Below are 24,776 nucleotides of genomic sequence, written 5' to 3' on the forward strand. Positions count from 1 at the left end.
CTCAAAGACAAGTAAGGTGACAACAAGCCCTCTGTTTCCGGTGACGACACGCATAGAGAAGCAAATCGGTCTATAGGTCTTGTCAACGTACGATCACAGCTGTGGAGTCAAGGTAACGGAGCTTGAGCACCGGAAATTGGTGGGGGGGTGGTGGTGGAGCGTGTACGGTTTAGACCCGTACACAAAAAGAAAGCGAGTCAGCTGCGAGAAATGAAGTTGACGGACGGAAAGGAATTTCTGCCTACAGTGGATAGCATAACATAAGGTCAGATCAAATTTTGTAGGAATGGGGTTTTAGTCTTGTCACCAAACGACACACGATATCAACAAACTGTTTTTACTGTCGCCTTCAATAGGTTTATGCGAATTGACAGTCCGGGTGAAAACGATATTTAAGGATATGAAGTGCATAAACGAGGACGAAGAACAAGTTCATCTCAGTTGAACAAGGTAGCTGAGATGAAGGTCGAGGATTAGGCACAAAATGACAGACCAAGGACAAGTCACTGCATAGTAAAGCGAATGGTAGTTGAGACAGTTGAGACAGTGGCTGCAAGGGTCGAGGCACAGGAGGGTAAGCGGAAACCCATATTTAGGAAAAAGATATCTGCGTTGGTACCTTATCCCGTAACTTCAGAAAAAAAAGCGTATTTCAGTCATATCGAGCACGTCACAACATTGTAGATGAAGGACTTGAAAATTTTACCAAAGTAGAGGACCGAAATAAGCTATACTTATCGAACCCTGAAAATGGTTGCATACTCCCTGTAGAATGACTGATTTCATCCACTCATTCTTCCACCTAACCAGTCGACCAACCAACCAAACAAATAACCAGACGAAAATGCAAGTAGGCAGGCAGGCAGGCAGGCAGGCAAGAGCGACCTAGCTGACGAACAAGTGACTCGTACAGGCCTCTGGGTTTCTCAAGAAGTAATGTCGCAAGTCCCTGAAGCCTTGTAGATTGGCAGTCGTCTGTGATTTCTGTCCTTGTTCTTAGAACGGCGGAGCGCGTGTGATGACCTTCTGGAGGAAAACGTGGAGGTGTGTCCGTAGTTGGATTAATAATTATGCGCGGAAAGAGTAGGCAGTAGACCTAAGTTAGACCAGTAAAAGAAAAATACAGTCAACTGCGACCGATGCAAGGACCTTATATATATATATCTATTGAACCGGACCGAAAAACTGAATAATCCACGTCTGAATTTTTCCAATTTACAGGTCCCTTGGTTTCCGTCATATTCGTTCACCTGCTTCTGGTCATCATCAATGAAGCATTGCTTTTTCTTGGGATGCTGTGCAGAGCAAGATTTTTACTGCATGTTGTAAGTACCCTCGTGCATGGTTCTCGTGTTCTAGTTATACTATTTGCATGCAATCAGTTTCGCTATGTATAGATACTAAGGTGTTTTGGAAGAACACAGAAAACGATAACTAAGTGCAGGTCAGATAAGGTGTAACGGATGTAGATAATCAGGAATTCTACATCATCTCGGGTGTGCACCCGTCATCTTTCCTTAGCTTTCCTTCACCAAGTGCAAGACGCGGTTATTTTCAGGACTGAAATTAAAAGGGGTGCTGTTTATATCGACCCCCTCCGCAACCCTCATTTCTACCCGTGAATACTATTTTTTTCTAATTCAGAGCATAACACAAGGAAGTTAGTGGAGCCAGCTTTGCTAGCCTCATTGGAATTCACCAGTTACAGGTTGAGTGCGCTCCCTTTCATAGTTAAATCTGCGATGTATTGTTTCTAGATGGGGAGGACTTTGCTAGTCAGTGTCTTGAATGGAAATTTGGTATCAAATCCATCTGAAAAATGTGCCAAACAGATAATTAGGGGGGCTATTGGTTACTTCTCTTCGTAAACAGACTGCCATATGAATACGCGTCTAGTGAAGCACAAAGAGATCCTCTAAAACGGTAGTCTCATAGAAGCTTTTTCGGAGGGAACTTCACGTTAAATTTTTATATTTGCTGCGGTTATATTTTGCTATACAGCTCCGGAGAACTCAACTCCAGATGAAATTAATTTAAGTTGGTTCCTTGAGAGGTGACTGTGTCACTTAGGGTCAGCCTGATATTGTATACTGGATATCAGACGATTAAAATGGATTACTAGACAGTCAGTGAACGCGTACCGCATAAATACTTTACACAAGAGCCAGTCAGACAGCCTTCAGTACAATGAGAAAAAAGCTGCTAACCCGACGGATCGACAAGTTTATTCTAAACGTTAGCTACTCAAAATCAAGCAGTAGTTTGAAGACTAAGCTTATTTTTATAAGAAGTCATTCAAAGTAAACCTGATTGGACCAGGGTTCTCGGTTCATTCGTTTGAGTTTATGGTCAACGCCCATTCGGTTTGAAAGTGAATTTTTATTGTGGTATATTCATAGTTTAGTGTGCGAGTAGGAAATCAAGTCAAAGGTTAGGAATCAGTTTGATTGGTGAGTGAGACCACTACTGGACTTCTCATGGCTTTCGTATGTCCTAGGCTTAGTATCGAAGCCGACGGACAATACTGTAGTGTGTAGTATAGAGTTTGATACAGCGACACCGAAAGTCAAGATTTATCGAGCCGCGATTCAAGCATCGATGAATTCGCCCCAAATGGAGCTTTTAATCAAAAACCGTTTCGTATGTGTTCCTAAACATGAGACCCACTCGTTTTTTTTCAGGCCATGGTCTTGATGACTCTGTTGCTTTTGGCGGAGACAGTATGCTACATCTACTACCTCGTTGCCTGGGAACAAATGGTGGGTTATTTCAACATAATATTTCGTTGAACACTGAGATCTTTCTTCGGTGAATTCAAGACAGCCACCACAAGTGCAAAAGCTGGAATGTACTGTAACCAGGGCATTTAAACTCACGAATGCAGCTGAGAAGCAGGCCATAGGTTAGCTTACTTCCCGCCAAGAGATTACACCGATACCATATGCCCCAAAAACGAGATGATTTTAGTGAAATTGCAAATTTTAGAAGTCAATTTCCGTTCACTCGAATGAATATGGAACTCTGTCTTGAGTATATTTTCTCACGGCGCGCCTGAGTTTTTGCTCAGCACGATTCCGAATTCATTTAAAATGAATCAGTATTTACACAATCAGTCATACCTGTTACGGTTACAAGGAGTTAAACAGTTAGGTAGTTGGTGCGATCGCAAATCGGTGCCCCTTCGTCTCACTGTAGACAAAACTGATATGTGATATTTGGCAACCATTCTGAACTATGGATATTCAAAGTATCACGTCAAACTTTCTCAAATGCAGTTTTCACCTGAGAATGGTAATATATCAGATTGGTAAACAGCCTGAAATTTTTAAGCAATCGAACAGGGAACGGCAGCAACAAAAAGGCTTGAGGTCAGATACACTCTGATTCTATTCATTGTGCGAATCTGATAAAAATTTATACCTAGCTATTGTGTAAAGTGGATCACTGTTGAAAGGGAATAGGTTTGGCTTCCTGACCTGGTGTTTGTTTGGCCCAACATTGGGATACAAGTTTGTTGAAGACTCTAGCAAACGCAGAGTCTTGTATTTTTGTCATTTTTGGACAAAGAATTCAGTGCTCCTTGACTTGGGTAGCATGGTTGTACGCGGGCTGGGATACTGTCAGGGCGCCCACACCTAGACAGGAAGACAATTAGAGCCCTCAACCGAATCCTTTGGCTCAAAAGTCTAACCGCAAGGCAGTGGTGTTTGGCAGGGAATGCAAATGCATTACCGTTTCTACGGAACAAGTCGCCACATGTTCCAACCCCCAACCTGGAGGGCCAGGAGACTGTGTTCGTCAGACGTCTAACCATTGACCAACCTGGTATGAGGGACCTTGTGTGTGTCGCGAGGACACCCCCAAGTATAGCTCAGTGAGTCGCTGAGGTGCGCAAACCATCGCACTACTGTAAGGGCTAGTCTCTTCTAGACAGTTGTATGGTAGTGAAGCATCGGTGTTGAACACTTATGTCATCCTTTCGATGATGATGATGTTCTCTGACTAGGTTTGATTCAAAACATCAATCCCATGCAATGCATACAGAATATCTACAATTCTTCCTAGAGGTTATAAGCATTGTTTCACAGCGAACCGATTCATCGGTCTCTGAGGCGAATAACCTTCTTTCGCGTTATTTCACGTTTTTCTACTTTCGAAGCATTCCGATTGAAAATCCCCTTGGCTCTAAAAGTTGCCTGAAAAAGTTTGCAGTCTCCTCCTATCTGGGTAGGACTATAAAATGCACCAAATTTCTCCGAAATTTGCCCCTAAAAGTGTCGTAGTTTCAACTGACACCAGAATCACACTCGTGGAACTGTAAATGCTGGGAGATGTAGAGTGCTTGGTACGATAATTCTAGCCGTTGCCGACAGTAATGAATGAAAATTCACCCAGTGAATTTTGTTCAGGTCAAGTCCGTTGATCCATTTCTAATCTCCCGATGGGATTTTCCTGTTATCTCAGTCCAAACTGAAGCATCAGGCCTCGTATTTAACAATATACACAACGCATATTGTATGGTCAGCACTGCTTGGTACCAAATGACCAGTGACTTCTGTACAGTTTTTGGGTGTTCCTTTTAAAGACATCAGAGAATCCATTGCTGACGGAAACCTGGAATTCCTGGACTTCGCCGGTTATCGTAAACGAATCATATTTCCGTACTTGCACTGATTTAATTACCTAACTACCTGGATGTATTTTTTTAACCACCCATTTTCTCCAAACCGCAGGAATTTGAATCCATGGTGGAAACGATAAGTGGATTGCGAAAGGCGTACCTCGGGGCCGTGTCAACCAACTTCCAGACATTTTTACTCAACTTCATTCAACAAAATGTAGGTAATATTTTGTGTGTGCAATTGTTTTGGTACCGAATCATTTGTTTCTGCGGCAATGAAGAAACCGAAGTTCTGGGCCTCGTACATGCCAGGCGAGATACTTGATACTTTTCCTAGCAAGTCAACAGTTTATTAGACTCTGTGGCCCAGCTACTGATTGACAGCGAGAACGGTTTACTGACGTCGATGAAAAACTATAATTATTTAACATTTTCGTGGAAAGAACCGGGGGGTGGGGGTGGCTTAGCCTGCTGTACTAGCCAGAATTCATGCCTTCGGTAAGAGTCACCGTGCTCTCCAACTGAATGTGCTGCACACAGGCAACCTCGTGTTTCGAGATATCGCAGTATATTTTCATAAAGAAAACTACTCACAAGGTTGCTGAAAACTCGTCGACAGCCTACGACCGGTTTTGCCTTCCTTGGAACTTATCAGTTCAGTCTCTGGTGAAACCAAAGTGAATTGCAAATGAGTGTATTTCTCAAAAACAGTTCAATTAGGGTTCAAGTAGAACATAAGGTTGACGGAAACTTGGGGACTGCGCCTATCTGATGAGCCCCAAGAAAGGCGAAACCGGTTGTGGGCTGTCGACGAGTTTTCAGCAACCTTGTGAGTAGTCTCCTTTATGAAAATAAGAGTCATCATCTTACGCCCAATGAAAATAAATTAGCCACTGACTGGACTAACTTGACTACGGCTGAATTCCACTTAACCTCCCCCAACTTCCCTCCCCCAGACTAAATTGTCACAATACTCACAAGCCCACAAAGACCAACAAAATCCACCAATGGCAACCGCGATAAACGATCATGTAAAACACACTGAAGTTGAAGATCTAAACTAATTTTATATCCCCCAACACATCAATGTAAAATTTTGCCAACCAAACTAATCAACAAACTCCGTTAATTGACACTCAACACTGAGATCTAGTGCGCCAATACGAAGACGTACTAGTGATTGGTTTTCTGTCTGCCTTAAAACCTGACCAATTTGACGACCTGCTCACTCGGCCTGATGAAGCCTTTGTTTCAAAAGCAAAACGTTGCCCAATTAAAAACTACCGATTGTTTACCAAACACTTCTAAACCTCGACTACTCTTAAGCTTGTCTGAAGTATCAATCGGATAATTTGTGACGTTGTGTTCGGAAAAAGTTGCATTCTACCATGATTTCGTCTAGTAACCAGCTATTAACAATAAAAAACTCTCGATTTTTGAAGTTCTGGGCATCTCATTGAAGATATTTTACTCGAGAAAAGATCAGGCGGACTTGGTCTCTGAGCCAAAAGTCTGAAGTGTGATACTGAATAACAATATTCAAAGTCAAAACATACGAATTCATCCTCAGATGGAGCAGGTGTAATTACAAATGCAGGAGTAATCAGGACAGAAACAGTCATAATCACGTCAAGAGTAAGCAGGCCAAGCAAGTTGCTGTTATAGATGACTCATTCGTTGGTTCTCGTAAGATAAACTTTCAGCAGTGGGGGATTAGCTAGAAACCGTTCTAGAAACACATATCTCCTCACACTACCAACAATCTATAAGTAACTCAATGGAAGAATAAACTTCATCCGATGAGTGAAACTTCTATCTGAGAGTCGTTGCTCGAGGAGCCAGTCAACACGTGTGACCTTGTGATGTGGATCCTGTGATTGAACCATGAGTGGCACTATATCCTGTCTAAGTGCGAGTTAATCACACTGCTGATCAGCCACTCGTGGCCGAACGGTTAAGTGTTCAAACTACTAGCCGGGAGGTCGCGGGTTCGAGACTCTTCGGTGTTTCATGAGATGCGCGCTGATGATGATTCCCAATAAGGATGAAACAGCTGTACAGTGCTTCTCGGTTCTTTAACATAGGTTGGCTTCACTTGCAGGAAGAAATCTCCACATAGAAACCGTTCTAGTGAGCAACTGACGTACGTGGGTTGTAAAGTACGTGGTGTATACTACTCACGACCGTATTATTCACAAAAATGCTTTGCTTCAAGAAGAAAGATTGGAGGTGAGAAGAAAATATACCTTAATTCTTTTTTTTTGAGGTTAGTCCTTGTAAAATTTCCGCGTGGATTTTTCGACAATCAGGGAAAATTGGATATGACTGAAAAAATCGCATGCGAACTCCTCAATCAAGATTGAGGCAGATTGGATTGCACCAGAAACACTAACTGGTACTCTTGCAGATATGAAATGTGACCAGCACAAGCATCACCCCTTAGACGTAAAAATTCAGGTGTATCGAGTGTGCACTGTTTGATTAGTGTTAACAAGTTTGCCCTACATGCCATCCTGGTAAGGTCAAAGCTAAAAATTGATGAAGAGGTCCGAAAGTATTGAATCTAGACCCCCCTCTTTGATGTGGGTTGATCAGAATAGTTGTATCAGGACAGTCGAAGAACCATTGAAGCGAAAGTGATGTGAAGAGAAATTATGCCACCAGGTTGACGTGGGCCAATGAATATCCGGGAAAGTTCAGAAAGACGCGTTCAAGAGAAGATGGATGTTCAGTTTTGGTAAACAAGATGCATACGAGAGTTTTGCTTCCCTGTCCAATAGTCTGTAAATGGTCAGTTGGCATTTTCTAATAAATAACTCCGCAGCGAAGGCCTTCTTTGTTTCACCACCACAGCTATTGGTAAATTGGTAGACTGAGAAACGTTTTACTCTGCTTTACCGACTGTTTTCTGACATCACCCCCAATGCTTTCAAAACCGTGATATGTTGGGACGGATACTAACCTTCCAATGAGATTCGGCTGAAATATTTTTTTCTGTCTGAATCAGTAGGGCCCTTAATTTCAAGACTCGACTGGTGAATACGGTTAAGTTGGACAAGACACCCAAGAGATATTGCATTAAGTAGAACAACACGGCAAAAAAGTCCAATCCCAACTATGATTCTCAGTTGTGGGAGAGTGCGTGATCGATGAAGTCCTTGAAATTCAGTAGAAAATAAACAAACAGAATCAGAGCGTGCAACTAAAGCCGTATTCTAGTTTTGAAGTTTTTTTTCCATCGGATACCTGATATACTTCAATTCATTTTTGTTCAGTTCCAGTGCTGTGGGATATACAGTTTTACCGAATGGTTCAACCCTTCGTATAAATGGACAAGGAAGGTCGTGTACGGTGGAAAAGAGTACGGTAAGTGTTCAGCGAAGGTTTCGTATCGTTGCATTTCCAAGTTTTACATTGCATTCTCCCTTGCCTGTGATCTTCCCTGAGAACTTCAAACCCTTCATTCAGGTGGGTAAGATCTAAACTAACTGCGGAATAATATACTCTTCCTGTTTATTGCCCTAGAATTACGAGTTCCCATAAGCTGTTGCCCAAATATCAGTGCTGAGCGAGTTCCCAACTGTGCACTGAAATGTGCAACGGACATGCCATATGAACACGTGAGTTTCTCGGTCTGTCCCTTCGGCTGTGATTAACAAATCAACATTTTTTTGGTATTTGTAATAGGCGCCAGTTTACCTTGTTTTTCACTCACCCAAAAGGGTGAACAATGTTTGGTTTGGGCACTGCACGACTCCACATTGCGGACTGTCTACAAACCAGTCCGTTTGTCGTTGTCCAATATAGTCGCGAACAGACAGTCTTTCAGTTATTTTCCTCTGTGACAAGGCTTTACATAAGGGGCCAGCGAAAAAGGCGTGGCAAAAGCTTGCCCTAGCAGACGGTAGAGAGTGGGGTGATAGATTTTTACCATCCGTATTCACGATACGTTATCACGACTGTTCTGTCTATAAAAATTTTCATTAATCCAATCAGCTAGACAGTAATTATTTCTATTAGTGAATGTTTTCAGTCCCCTCAAAATGTAGCTTAGTTCTAAAAAAACAGGGCAGCGTGGCAGACCTGTTCTAGGAAGTGGTCTTTCTCCAGAGGTGTTAAATGGTGAAACGAGGTCTACAGGGTGTCTCATAATAAACGCAAAAGTTAATTGAGCAATTGAACGTAGTCATTTGAAGAAAGGATGACAAAATTTTTAATTTTTATTATTCACATAAGGGAGGTTTTGTTTACAGTTGTTAGCAATTTTTCTGTTTACTGTGCATGTCAGTACGCTCATTCAAACTGTGAAACTTTATTATTCCCTTGGTAAAAGTGCCACCGCTGTACTTCGTGGTTACAAAACCAAACATAGTCTCATCAAAGATCCTTTCACCGTGTCGACCACTACACGCTTGATTGCAAACTTTGAGTCCACTGGATCTGTACTGGATTTTCCTGCAAAAGGGAGAAAGTCTCTGAGTGAAGAAAGAGCGCTCCTTGTACAGAATGCCGTCGAGCAACTTCAGTCCCAGAGCACCATGGCATCTTCGTCAATAACTCAGATGCCTCAGTTGACCGGCATTCCCCGCACCAGCGTGCATCGTATTATGAGACGCCACCTTCATCTCCACCCGTATCTTTTCACTTTATTACAAAACATCACTTGAAAAGACAAGGAGCAACGTGTCACGTTTGCTAACAGGCTGCTGGACAATGAAGAAGTCGTTCCCAACATGTTATGGATCAACGAGGCGAATTTTTCTCTGGATGGCCTAATCAACAAGCACAATTGCGTGATATGGACCCGTGAAGCTCCTCACGAGTACCTCACCCATAATCTCCATTCCTCTCATCTCTGTGTCTAGATGGGATTCTCCTCAAAGTGTCTCCTGTGTCCCTTTTTCTTTGATGGTACGGTTTCCGGCGACAACCTCCATTTGTTGCAGACGCATGTTATCCCGCAACTCAAGCAGCACAAGCAGTCATCGACCGTCTTTCAACAAGATGGCGCTCCACCCCACTACTCAAACCAAGTGAGAACTTACCTCCGAGAGCAATTTTCTGATGACAGAGTCCTTGCTCGTGGATTTCCTAACTTTTGGCCCGCCAGGTCACTCGATCTAACACCTCCGGACTATTGGTCTTAGGGAATGATCAAGGCTCGCGTATATAATGAAAACAAACCAAAAAATTTTGTGGAGTTGAGAGTAAGAATTGAAGAGCAGTGTGCACGAGTGACGCTTGAAGAAGTTAAACGTACTGTGTCTCATATTTCATTCCGCCTCCAACATGTCATCGAAGAAAGGGGCAGGTTTTCAGAATCTTTTGTAATGTTAGTTTGTTTATAGTAAACCTTCATAATACTCGTATGTCTACATAAAAAAATAATAAATGTTTACATCAATGTTAAAGCTTTAACATGAATATTATTTTTTGCGTTTATTATGAGACACTCTGTATTTCGGCGAATAGGACGGCAATTGACATTGTCATTTGATGAAATGTGTCCCGATACTCGTCTTTCACTCACCACACATAACTTCATATTCATGGCAGTGGCGTCTTGCACAGGAAATGAAGGGGGACTAGTCGACGGGAAATTTAAAAATGCTCCGTATAACAATAGCCAATAAGCGGAATGGTGCAGTTTTCTTCACTTTCAACTATATAACTGACCCCCCAGTTGATCTGTTTCCTTTTTTTCAGGGCTGCGCCAACTATTTCTCGAAAATGAAGATGTTTCGGATCACCAGGCTGCCAGAGAAATATTACGTCATTCCGTTTATATGCCTGCACGTAGGTTCTTCACCTTTTGTTTTGTACTAGGCTATAAAGAATGATAGCTAGTCACGGTGAAATTGGCTTGCCAGAATGGGGCGAAGATTATGAGTACCAGTTTTATAATATAAGATAATACAACGAAATCGGACCGTTGGTCAGTTTGAACTGGGCACATCTACTAGTGGACGGTGACCAAAAACATACTAATCAGAAATAAACAGTAGTCAAGTTATTAAACAGTTTTTTGGGGAGTGAGTAAAGGCGGGAATTTAAAGTGAATAATTTGACCCCATCTACGGTGCGATTCATGCCAGTATTCTGATTGGTTAGCTGTGCACAAGCCAGAAAGCGCGCGCGTTCAAATTGCATTTGTGCACAAGCCAAGAAAAAAAGCGAGTTTAATGGTTGAAGCGTATAAACCAGAGAAAGACGGACTTCCAGTGCAAGCAAGAAAATAACGTGAAACAATTTTAAGAATTTATTGCAGGAGACCTCCGCATCTCCAGGTGAAATATGTGCAGTAGGACGTTTATTAAATAAGAAATCTTAACATCACAGAGCGTTTCCACGTACCCTAACGTATATATCAAACTGTCTTTCTTACACAACCTTTTTCCGACTTCCAAGATTACATATTTCAACAAAAGCTTAGAATTAGCTCGACATTTGTGTTTTCGGAAATCTCCATTCAAACTTAACTATAGTCATGGATATGTAACCATAGTTAAGACTTCGCACTCGAAATATTAAGCTCCTTCCATCTTAGTTAATAATATTTTCATGCTATATATGACTCAGCAGAAGCAGTGGCACCCTATGAAGCAACAGGTCAACCGGGAAAGCCGAAAGGAGGCCGGGTAACCGATGTCAGTGGCGTTCTTGTTGTCAGTTTCTCTCCAGATTGCCTGAGTGAATGTCTGGAGGTGTAGGCACCTCGGAATGATTGTGTTAAGCTAGCAGTAAGTCCCTCCCCCATCCACCTTTATTGTTTTCTTTACAATAAGGCTTACAAATAAGTCATGGTTGTACGGCAGTGAATCATCGGTGTTGAACACTGATGTCATGCTGTCGATGATGATGATGATGATGATGATGATGATGATGATGATGATAATGATGGGTGACGTCGCCAGGACTTGAACCACGAACCACCAGGCCCGCTTGAAGCTTACTCCCGCTCGGCCAACCATCCACGGGCGGTCAGTGGTGCAAACCTCTGCTGAGCAGCTGGGCCTTGTATGCGATGGTTGTATGTTTCGGTATCGATCACGTGACTAGGGCCAGCCAATCATCTGCTCCAGTTTGGCTTGTGCATAAATCAACTTCCCTACTCTACTGATTACACATGGTGTCTTCTTATGTTTTTTTTTCTCAGCTCGGTGCACTGTTAAGTTTCGTGATGAAGACGGTGTATGAAATTCGAGAGCGATCCGACTATGAAGCACGACCAGAAGAGGACGATGCCGAAGAAGAGACCATTCCAAGGACACCGATGGGATGCCCAAAAGGGTAGTTGTGAATGTGTTTTTCTGACTGATGTAAAAAATGTAATTCGTCAATAAACAATCATATGAAGCCGTTGGTTTAAGAACTACGTGTATCGGAAATGCAAAGGGATTTAAGTGTATGTTGCGAATTGTCTCATGACCAACTGAGAAGGAATAAAAGGTGTTGTGGAAAGTAAATCAAACATTCTAGAAGAAATCAAAGTAACGGTATTGTCCTTCAATGACCGAAGACTAAGTGCATTGTGTACTCATACCCTAATGTCTACCCTGTGAGTCTAGATGAGTGAAGAATAACATGAACCCATCCGAGCAGTGCAACAGTACCGCATGACTACCTATGTACTTATATCCAGCCGGTTAGCCTGGTAGCAAGACCCGCACAGCGTACTGCTGCTTGAATAATACGGAATCCTAGTCTTTTAGCCAGTTTCAGTTTACTCAGATTTCCCCTAGTGAACCTTGTTAGGCAGCAATTCTTTCTATTCGGCTTTGTGAATTTTAGAATTAGTTTAACATGACATCTTCGCGGTCCACCCACAGAACTGCTGACTGGTAGCTCCGTGTTCTGATCTGACTTGAATTTTATGCGTTTGCTGTTGCAGGAAGATTAGTCTGGAAAATGAATGAACCTAATATGTCATGACAGAGGGTACAATGCAATTTCACAGAGATGTCAACCCAATCGTGTTTTATTAGTTTGTACGGAGCCCCATTACGATTCTCCGTTCAGGAGCTGAGATCCCGGGAAACTACCCAAACGTTCTAATGTTAGGAGATCCTCAGACCGGGTAGTTCAGAAAAGCATGTTGTCGGATTTTAGAAGTTGAGATACATTAGTTCATTTGCCTTCATTTAAACTGGTCATGAGTGCTACGAGGGATGGGAAGAATCACTTCTTAATTAAAACATCGGGCCGTTTTTTTGGATGACATATCTGTCAAGGTTCGGATCCTTATGTAGCGAAACCCAGGAAAGAGGAGAGCATTATTTTTGTAGGATCTTTTTAGGGATTCGAACACATTTTTATTTCAAACATCCGGTTAAATTTCAAGCACAATGTTTGAGATTTATTGGGTCCTCTGTAAAGCTCTGACCACTTGTCAGTAGTCAAGTGATTATCTGAATCAGTTTGAAGCTGGTTAGATTAAGATCCTCATTGGTAATCCTTACTGCTTCTGTGTGTCTACGTCCCTGGTAAATTACTATATTATGACCGTACCTGACCTTATCATTGCTCGCCGAAGCAGCACTGAATTTCTCAGATAGACGGACTGACTTCGCCAATAATGCTGTCTCCTAGTGGTATTTAACTTAAAGTTAAATTACTTCAAAATCATCTCAGGGGTCTGGTCGTCAAATTGTTCGCTGAGCTTGGCGATTCGGTCTCAAGACAGTCTGAAAAAACTATCGGCAGGTAACAGTACCCATCTAACAACCAGCCCAATTTCCTAATAGTAGAATTTCTCTTGTAAATTTGCTGATGAATTTATTCGCTTGTACGAAAAGCCCGTTTTTATTGAACTATTTTTACCAAAAGAATGAAGGTTTCGCGATTTTCAAAGTTCATTTATCAGAATTCGTTTAGTTCGGAACGTAGCGTCATAAAAAACAAGTTCTTCAAGTCCATTTAGCGTGCCCCTGCCCATAAAGAGGACAACTTTGTTTGAATCGCCACACATTTTAACGGGATATCCGCTCCACCGCAATGATCACGCTTCACATGAAACTTCGTTCTGCCCGGTGTCACGTAAAGACGCGCGCGATTCACAGAGTTAAAGCGGCTGACTGTAAACGAGTTAAGTTGCTTGTTAGGTCACTGTGAATCGCGTCCGTAGAACAACCAACAATTAGGCCACCATAACCATATTTTTGTTGCCGAATATGCCTTGCTGAGTCTGTTAGAGAAGCTTCATTCAAGGTTGCAGGGTCGCAGCGGGTTTGTAGTTTGCAATAATTAGAAAAATACCATTTAGAATTTCTGTGATCAGAATGACTATCTTGATCTGAAGAAGTCATCTGATATGGAGAGAAATACATGACACCACTTGAAGTTTATCGAGCCAAATAGAAAAGGGCGTATCGTTTACTGACGTAACATACTACTCATAAGGCTGATGAAAACTCTTCGACAGAACACGACCGGATTCGCCTTTTCTATTCGGGCTCATCAGGTGAACCAAGTCGCCGAATTTTCCTTCAGTCAACCTTATGTTCTAATTTAACCCAAATGAAACGGAATTCACCAAGTACTCTCATTTGCTCATTTATCTGATTCTGACCGGAGAATCAAGTGAATCCAGCTGAATCTCTGGTTTGATGACTATCTCCTTCCCTCGAGATGGAAGCGTTGAATCAGCCGAGGGCTGTCAAAGAGCTTTCAGCAACATTATGAGTGGCTTCTTACGTCGAGACAATTTATTCCGATATTTCAACCGGCGTACCAACTGGCCGACTGCATTTCGATAAAAGTTTCCTCAGTACAGCCGACTATCCGTCATTTTTGGGGATTATTCAGGTGTTCCATATCATTGTGAGGTTGGAGAGTGGAACTTTTCGGTAGTATCGGTATTTCTCTCAGCTTAGTTCTCGGTCTGAGCCTCCCAAGCTAGCGTTCACGTCAAAACAAACACCAAAGGTGCACAAGGTATGTTATAAAACTAAGTCAGGAACACTTGTACAGTGCTTCATATATATAGAGTAGGCGGCAATAACTTTCTGGAAATTCTGACGCGTTCTGGATGAGACATTGGCAACCGGCATTCGACCAGTACTGGCCCATGATTGGCTGTTGGGTCCAGGCTTTTGACCAATCAGATCTCGTCTTGATGCCGGGCCGGCAACCGTTCTTGGCCAACCTGCCGTGGGATGGACTTCTCGGCTGTAGTAGCACCTGACTGCGAGCGGTAAAGAGGGATCCGTGTAGAGTTCCGCCTAACACTTTCAGTGCTTCTTAACTGGCTATTTGTTACATTCAGATGCACTCTCAGATTCTGAAGAGGTCTCAGTAGTGTTACGTCGTTCTCATCTCACATCCGAGAAAGTCCTTGACAGCAGAATTCAAACTTATACGGGAGTGAGAGCCCAGGAGACAAATTTCCACGGGAACTTCTATTCCAACAAATACGAAACAAAATGACCTCTGGTTCCAATGGAATTTTGTACTTTTCAACATGTGTTAAGTCCTAATTTTCAACGCCATATGGAATAAAATTGTCTTTTTTGTGTCAAAAATTTCATATTTGATCCTCCCACCCCTGTACATGACGTTCATTGTTCCAATAAACGTTTTAGCTACTTGGATAGCAGAAGTAAACAGCGTCACAGACAAACAATTTACTAGATATTTACGGTTAAAGGGCCTTCGACTCAGAATAAACAGAATTCTCAGACCAGTCAAAAACATGCTAGGGGTTCTTCTAGATCAACGAGGCTACCTAAAATGACATTGTGGAGAACTCATCCGACAACTTGTGAGCAGACTTCAGCGGGCCGTGCCCTTTAATCCACTTTGCTACGTAGGTGTGAACGTACAGAAGCTTACCGAAAGTCATCGCTGGCTTTCTGGTGTTCATAGTGCTCACCAGTTTTTTGAGTCGAGTCAGGTCATCGGAGAACGAGTCCCATGGGTAGGATTTTCCTCAGAAGGCTAAACAAATAAGTTGTCTTCTGTGAGGTTGTTCTTCCGTCCGAATGGAATTCCCCACACCTTAATCTGGTTTGCTGCGATATTCCACCTAATGGCATGTGGCATTCGGTCTAGGTATTATGAGTACACCATACACACACCGCACACTCTTACCAGATTTTGGTTTTACTTTTCAAGTTACGGAAAGTTAACCTCACGTTAGAGTCGTCCGGTTGTAAGCCTAGGCTAGCTGAATGAACGCGCAATATTTTGGAAGGAATGTACTTTTAAAAAGTTCTTTTTAGATAGTTGTAGCATTTTTGACGCTGTGCATTCTCTGTAGAGTCGCTTCGTAAGCGACAAAAATGACACCAGTACATATGGTAACAAGCATACGTAGCAAAAATTGGATGTGGTCACAGCCGTCACGTTGATTCCCCGAGTCTAAATCAAACTTTTGCCCTGATATTGATCGCTATCTGTCTGTCTTTTGTCCCAATACAGTCTATGTGAGAAGAAGTTCACTGGTTCTCTTTCGTCGTGGTCTACCTCAAGCATTAGTGTTTGTTTTTTAAAAAAGATTTTACTGTCAAACTGAAAGATAGTTTATCAGAAAGTAGAATTGCAAAGTGATATCCTAGTTCCTTTTGGTGAGTCTGACAAGCTACTATCATGACTGCCGAGATAGCACTGTGGGGTAGTTTAAGGTTTTGGAACTGCCTACGTTCCCTTCTTTGGCGAATTCCCAGTGTCATTTGCAAATCCATACAATGGGTTTACTGTCAAATACATGCTACAGACTTGACAAAGCAAGAGTTGTTTTTGCCCTCTCATTAAGGATAGTAAAACGGTTACCACCCGTCCGATTAGCTGAGTACTCTAGCCGAGGAAACCTCATCCAAGAGATTATTCAGCACACATACAGGATAGCCACTATGCTTCACTTCCCGAAGCTCAGTCAACTTGTATAGATGCACTGTAGTTTCTCTCTGTTGTCCCAGACTTAATCAACAGGATGCTCTGAACCTTTGGCGACAAGATTCATCACATAGGATAGCTAAACAGTATGTACTATGTACAACGAGTTTGCCTAATATAATTCGTGATCCGCTACTCGAATTGGGCACCTAATGAAACAGAAAATGTTACATCGAACAAACGGCAAAAAGTTCAGACATTTACATTTACTATGGCTACCTCAGTTGTGCAACTTAGTGAATGCTTTAACGATGAGGCCTTACCGGGATTTGTGCGTGTTTGTAGACACAGAATAGACAAATTGTCGGATTCTTCCTGCACTAAGTGCTTCGATTTAGTTCGAAATAAAATTACTCAACCTTTTCGGTCAACAGAAAAATCGAAGAACATAGGTACCACATTATTCATAAGTTTTTCGGGGACTGTCTGATGACCTACCACCGGATTCACTTTCCTTGGGGCTCATCATGTAGACGCAGTCCTTAAGGGAGGTTTGAACAATCTTATTTCACACCTGACTTCAAACTGGAAGGATATTTAGTTGGAGAAGACCATTATTGACGAGAGATTTGGCTGGATTCAACTGCCTCCCTTCAAAACCGAACCAATGTGCAACTGGGAATAGTTGGCAAAATCAAGGGATGGTTTATATCTTTGCTCCACTACACACACTGCTAGTGTAGTGTGATGTGGTTAAATTTGTAGGTGAGACTCTAGTTGGAACAGTGACGCTGTCTTTGTTTATTGGCCACTGGTGGGAATTATTTACACGGCTTTTTTTTCGAAAAAAATGTTTGTTCAGAAGCTGGGAACGCAGAATCCCCAAAGAACTCAGATGTGAGTTTTGCCTGCCTACCTGTAATAAAATAACTTCACCTTCAGGATAACTTGCTATTGTTAGCACGTTCGACAGAATCTCCTGTGTACGACATTCTGCAATTGAATCTACTGCCGTTTCGTGTTCCAATAGACACGAGATCTGATTAGTACGTTCTGTCAGCAAAACATCACACGATATCATGCCAAATGAACCTTGAGACGGCTTCACTCCTCATTCAGCGCACGAATACCACTAATGAAAGATTCTAATGTAAACGTCAGGCAAATTTTCAAAGGATTGTGTTTCGATACTTTTTACAGCTTGATGTATAAGTAGGTTAATGGAAGCCACATTTGCCAGATTTCTGTGGACCACAATCTCCTTAATGCATTCTTACTACCGTAAACCCCAGTCTGGATAGCCGATTGATAGCCTGGTGCTCTTGACCAAACCAGAAAAAGTCAATGAACGTGCGAACTGGCTGATCTATTGATCACTGTTGCGTACAAGCGGGTCAAAAAAAGTGATGCTAGGAATACAACTCATCTGTCAAGGACGAGTGCAGAACAACCAGTGAAATTTGTTGTATAGTCTCGTCACGTTCGGAGCCGGTTCTCCTAATACAGATGAACCCCAATGAGAGGCAAACCGATAATTTACACGCGCTGATTCTTGCTCCGACCATATGAGTTACCTTATTTAATCATTCGAGTTTAGGCAAGTTCTCCAAGAGTTTATGCAAATTGAGGAGATAACTAACTGTGATTTTCAACTCCGAGACTGTAACCAGTAATTCAACAGTTTGTTTGCAATTGCTGATTGTGAGGCGGTTTTATTAGATAACATTGTAAACTTCCTGTTACCATGGAAACCATCCGGTAAAAGATGTACTGGTTATGTTATCCAGGATAGCCAAGATAAGAGGTTGCTAAAAATTTAAACGAAATTTGAGGATGTCCTATAGGATGAATGATTCCCCAGTTTACTAAGATGCAGATATTACCAGATCAGCGTTTGAAATACGGACATCCTTAGTGCATATGCCGGTCAAAGTTGGTTGGACCACCGAAATACGGAAACCCACAGCTGTATTGCCCTAAACCGAAAGTAGTGGTGCTTTCAAATCTACGGCGGAAGTGCTGAAGCTTTTGCCACTAAGTTTGCTCAAAATGAAAGCAAAACAAAGTACGCGAACACCAGCTACATGTTTATCGGTGATATACGGATGCTAGTCTCGAATACTCCCTTGGTTTCAGGGTGATACTGAATCGGTAAAAAGTTACCGCTCACTGCTATGCTATTGGGTCGGTCTCTGGAAACCACGAGATTATGCTTTCCTTTGAATGGATCTTTCAATTGGAATTCCTTCCGCTACGATTTTTAGCAAAGTGTTCTTAGACAGCGAAGCAAGTCGAAAAAAGCCTGTGATGGCATTCACACCTTCATGAATTCATTCAGATACCGTGGGAAGCAGATTTGGTCTCGCTCACGAGGTTGGTGACAAACTGGAGACACTGGCACAGACGTGTGGAATATATTTGTAGGAATTAGAACAGAAAAAGATCATCTGACCAGATGCAAGTTAATTTATTTTCACTTGGAAGTGAATACTTCCCACCAGAAATAATTGGCGACACGTTTATGCATGTACAGTTTCCGCCGTTCTAATCGATTTTTAGGATGAACACTGTGCTTCTTGCGAAATTCTCTGTGACCGCTTCCGGATATCGCAACCATCAGGTTGGATACCAACTGTTCAAAGCCAAAATTGTCGTTTTTGGCCATTACTAATGTCAGGTTAGGAATCCTATATGAAACGTAACAAGCCACTTTGGTGGTCATTCAGATAACAACAAATACCCTGGTAAGAATGGGTTTTATAAACTCGAAAACGCAAAGGAGAGTAGGCTACCTCAGAAGCACTAAGTGATCAGTTCCACAAATCCAACTCACCCAAACCAACTACTGCTGAAAGGTAGAAGACCTTCACTGTGGGGCCATTTATTAGAAAATGCCAACAGATCAGTTACAAAGTATTGGACAGGGAAGCAAAACTCTCATATGCATCTCGTTTTCAAAAACTGAATATCCATCTTCTCCTTGATCGCGTCTTCTTGAACTTCGCTGGATATTCATTGACTGTTGCTTAAATTCAAGCAAATGCTACATAGAGACTCTACAAATTCGGTAATAGATCTCACTTTTCAAGAGACGCGATGCGGATTTACAAGAAAACATACTACTCGTATGCCCCATCAGTAGTATCCACCGTTACACTATTAGCACTTGATTCTGCTGTTGCGTCCTGAGTTAGATGCGGCGTATACTCGCTTCAAAATAGTGACATTTGATCCAAAATCACATGCAGATTAGTGGGATTCTCAGTTAATCCTGAAAAGTGTTCACAGCAACATAAGCAGCACATCGTCGGTTGTGCGCAGAGATTTGGTGGTTTTCAATGGAAATATCGTCCCGTTGGTGAAACCGATCCATGCCAATCCATGTGAATCAGCAAGATGGCTCTTATGAGATGCCAGAAATAGCATTAGTACTCCCAAGGTCGTAATATAACCGCTGCCGTTCTAATACTTAGTTTTGTACATGCCACTTTTTCTCATTGGCATCTTCACAATAAATCTGAAGCTCATTTCTGATGTCTGTAGTAGTCTCGTCATAGCAATTCTGTTTTATGAGGTTCGATCTGAATAGTTAAACGTACTGGCGGGAAACGGAAAATAGAACAAGTAGATTTCTCCCAGACCATCTCAGCTTCAGAGAGACATACAGATAATGCCTTAGAAAGAACTATGCGGTTAGAATGATGAACGCCACACGAAGGTTAGGTATCAAATGATTTAAAAAAATCTTACAATTGCCAGCGTTCTCAAATACAAAGATCTGAGATGATTGTCTGACAAAAACCACTGACAAAACCACCTTCGGTAAAGTGTGTACCATACGGTGGTAGATATCACTGTCGTGAGTAGGTCCTCGAAACTTCATGAAGATTTAGAAGTAAGCTGAAAGGCCAAAATGTGCTGTGCAACAGTTTCCCCTCAATGGGACCAAGCGGTGCTTACAGCCCAGACCTCAAAGGGTGCTCCAACATACGAAATTCTGTTTCGAAATTAAACGGAATACCTTTCAGTCCTGGGTGACTGATCACCAACGATAAACACCTTCCTCTAGTCACTCAGTGCGTGCAGCGGTAACTTTCGTTTCGTTAGACAACTTTTCATATGAAAGACCAGCGCCCTTTAAATGAGCTCCACATTCTTGAAAGAACTGTTTACAGCTTCTTGTAAGAAGCAGGTCACACCCGAGTGAGCTAAAGCAGGACCGAAAGGATGAACAGTCTATGCCAACTGCTTTTTACACCCATCACAGATTTCAGTCGAATTAAAGTGCACTAGCAAACAATCCTGCTGGTGAAAGTGACAAATCCAGGATGAAACGCAACTTGAAAAGCAAGTTCATTTGGGATGAAGTAGGTCAGAAATCTCGGGGAACAGAAATATAAACATTGCAGTTTTAATCACGTAGAAATTTGGGAATGACATGGGAAATCGCATCGCAAAACCCAGAGGTTAGTCCGGCTGTTCCGAACTTGCAGATGGTTACGAAAGACGTAGGCTTACGCAGTCATTCATAGCAGGCGTCCATCCGACAGTCCAGTGGTTTTTGAACAGAACCGGAAACCTGGAGACCAGTGGATCTGAAACAGCTCATCAACATCCATTCGTTTAACCTTGTTTAATTTTTTGACTAGTCAACGTGACGGGAAAACCTATTTGCTTCTATACCTGAGATCACCTCAAAATTCACGCAAATGCCACATTTCACAGATCAAGATGGACCAGTCGCATTTCTCGTTATTTCAATCACAGGGACCTGTGTACATTCCAATGGCACCATTGACAAGACCACTTACATTTTTAGCTGTGACCACGAAGTCACAACGGCCGACTTGAGACGACTAGCTTAGGTTAACCTCAGTTTAGATCTGTAACTCGGGTAGACTCAGCGTGATATCTCATCCTAGATTATACGACCGTTTCTCACATCTGTCACCAGCTGCCGCGACAAATCGATATGTGGGCTTGCGCGGTCACACACGACAGATAAGTGCTACAGTGATCCATGCTACCGCCAGACAGACCAGGCGGAAACATGCCTTGTACGATATCGGGGTATTGAATTGCAGACAGCGGCAGGAATCAAATTCAGCGCGGCACCCCACAAAGGCGTCCAGTATTCGCACAATGGAATAGAATTTTTGAAAGCTATGACGTGTCCCTGATGGACTAAAGCAATCGAGCAATTGCATTCAGAGTACCAGTTCAAATTTTTGAGTCCCATTTGGACATCTCAGGGTCTCATTGATGCTGGGAAATTATTCCACCAGACATTTCCGCCAGAGGTATGATTGCTTCAGTGGACAATGAAATTTGGTGAGGTGCAAAAATGTGAAGGTAGATTAGAAGTGTTTTTGGTTTGAGCACATACACAACAAAATGCAACATTTTGGTGCAAAATGTTTTACTCCACTCTTAAAAGTTTTGCAGCTAACAGCATTGTGCGGCTAATAGATGCCCCACAAAGAAAAGCATTAATGCGTAATACAGATGGGGCTACCTCATTCTCTCTAAGCAATTGGACGCAGTAAAGTAAAGCTTTAATGTAGGGTCTGAAAACGATTGCTGGTAAAGTCAGGGATTGACTTACTCAGCTTCCGGGGACTCCTGCCAGCTAATGAGTCCCAAACAGGTTAAAAATGCAAGTGGGCTGTCTGCAAATCCGTCTCGTACCAAGTAACTCGAATAAGGGCGTACCTCGGATAATTTCTCGACAGAACCTCTTGACAGTATGTGTGCGGCACATTATGCGAAACGTTGTCAGTGGGCTTTTGACCACAAGGAGTGTCATTGAGTCTCCAGCAGGCATGTCATTCATTCAGCTCAACTGCTGTTCAAGTCAGAAATTGAATTCCCCCACTCTCGTGAACTGCATCTAGCTGACGAGCCTCAAACCGCATCGAGTGTTATAGACATGATCGGATAAACTTGAGCTGGGTTCATTGTGTGTTGCTGATCGTAGTTTGATTTATAACCAGAGTAAGAAAGCCCATATACTGTTCCATAAAATGATAAAAAATTAATGTTACTACTCAGCGCAAATAAGCCAGCAGGTCTGTCTCTTTTCACCTTTCTAAAAAGACTCGAAATTTCATCTCAAGCTGTGGCCTTTCAAACTCCCGATTTCTGAACTCTTCTGCAACTAATTCTAGAAAACAACATGAAAACATCAGCCTTTATTGTTCTCCTAGAAATTCGGGATCAGCAAATTATGATACCTGGTGAAAACTGACGGTTCTGCTTACGCAAACCGTCCATCTTGATGCACGAAGCCAGGTCGTTCTTTATTGTTTCCGGGGGGTTTTTCAGGTGGTACGCTGCCAAAGTGTCTTCCCGAAATCCTGGATCTTGTGGCTATAACTTTTACGGTTAAAATGTTCCATGGGAATCAATACAGTGGCATCAAATCAGGTAATTTTATTGATCAGCAGCTAACTGATCGACCTCATCCGATAGCTTAAGGGGTCGCACGCTGTGGACATGATGAATTCTGTTGGAAACACAACTGAAACGATAAGTGTTCTGGCAGACACTTCGTAGTCAGAGTTAATAAATTCCCTAGGAAAAGCTTTGAACAAAGTAGATACCCAAAATAAATGTCACACGTACGACGTGTACAGGTGACGTTTTTCAAAGAAATTCAGAGTGCGTTGAACCCGTCAATATCAAGGTCAATTCAGACCGCCAATCTGGGTCTAAGCTGAAACCGAAAGTACAAAACACTCCCTCAGGTGTACTTTCAAGCTGGTGAGACGGATCTAATACTTTGACAACAGGCTTAACGCCAACAAAGTTCAGCCAATACTGGCGTTCACACAGTAGGATATGTTGTTTAATCTATCCTTGCCAGTTTACTTGGAAATTAATGAGTGTAGGACGTTAATTAAAGCCACATTGATTAGTTCACCACCTACACACCGTGTGCATTGTTGCGTATACTGTGACTACTAACTGGGAGTCTTCGTGGTTAAGCGTACTACATATCGGTTATTGAGTAGCTCATAGTGTGCAAAGGTCAGGGAAAACGGAGAATCGGTGCGTCGACACTGTGGTATTTTCAGCCAGTCACAATGGTCGCGGGATGGATGAAATATCGTACGTGCCAGCTATCACTTGTGAAGAGTCTATGATGAATATATTCGATAGCACCGCTTACTGCCAAGCAAAGGGTTTGAAGATTTCAGCTGTACATCACAAGCGTCGGCTCAACGCGCTGTCCTGTGAATCCGCACCAGTTACAGGAAGAATTCTGCCACAGATGTAGCATTAGTGCAACAAAAACAGACAAAGAGCCCAGCACCAGTCACTTACAAATGGGGTAAAAATTTTATCAAACTAATTTCATGACCTCTGCATGTGGCCCAAAAAAAAGCGTGGTGTTCCAAACTCACAGTTTTGCGCCCACGATAACGAATGAATGATTATCGCACTGCATCTATACAGTATGTCGAATTTAACTACAAAAAACCTTACTATCCACTGAAATGTATGAGCCGTGAGAATAAAACTGCAGTATTTCTCTCTATTCCAAATTTTCAAAAATGCTAGAGCTAATGCTTAGAGTGGCAAGTTGAGGTAGTGTGTGGAATTCCGCTCCGTCACAAAGCTTTCAAAACATGACTTTGTGGTTCCTTCATATCTGTGAATCCGCCGAAAGGTGCGCATTAATCCTGTGCCTGCTTTATAGTCTAATCTCATCAGTTCTGCAAGCAGTTCTTCATTCTGAGTTCTCCGCACACGATTTCACGAATAAGTGCTTGATGCAACTGAAACTAAAATGTTTCATATGCAACAATAACTTTGCTACCACACCGTCATAAGGACTGGGTAGCTTTCCCAAACTCCTGGTAGTTCAATGAACGTGATTTACAACATTTTGGTGGCAGTGAAAACATTCCATCGATTTTTAATATATATGTACTATTTTGGGCTAGATACAATTGTTTTGAAAAATCCGCATGAATATCATGTTTCTGGCGTTGATGCCATGACTTGGAGGAATATACCACTAAGTTGAGGCCATCAATTGGTCGTTACGCTACAACTTGCTTCATAGTTTTTGTTCAGTTTTGTGCAGATTCACAAGTTAGACGAACTGATTTATGCGTGCAAAAACACAATTTCCGAAACTTCGACCTCGATGCTACAATCGGTACAGTGTGCATACAGAATCCTGTCAGTTGATATTCTACCTTTTTGCATTTCAACGAGGCTCTGGAATAAAACGCAGTCCGTCAAAATCAAGAAAACTGATGCCGAATCGTTCTGGATTGGCGTACGAAGGAAGCAACATTGAGGTTTGCTCTGG

At 42.2% G+C, this 24,776-nt stretch overlaps 1 protein-coding gene across 1 annotated transcript; it reads left to right on the forward strand.

Moving 5' to 3' along the window:
• Positions 1-1,221: 1,221 nt before the first annotated feature.
• T265_14883 (hypothetical protein) lies at positions 1,222-8,065 on the forward strand (the record flags this gene model as incomplete). The annotated part of the gene is made up of 5 exons (XM_009175659.1): positions 1,222-1,325; positions 2,682-2,759; positions 3,594-3,839; positions 4,734-4,838; positions 7,897-8,065. Coding segments are annotated over 5 exons (630 nt in total), but the record flags the coding sequence as incomplete, so codon positions are not given.
• Between the last annotated feature and the right edge of the window lie 16,711 nt (positions 8,066-24,776).

Source organism: Opisthorchis viverrini, assembly GCF_000715545.1.
Source record: "Opisthorchis viverrini unplaced genomic scaffold opera_v5_284, whole genome shotgun sequence".
In the NCBI taxonomy this organism is placed as follows: Eukaryota; Metazoa; Platyhelminthes; class Trematoda; order Opisthorchiida; family Opisthorchiidae; genus Opisthorchis; species Opisthorchis viverrini.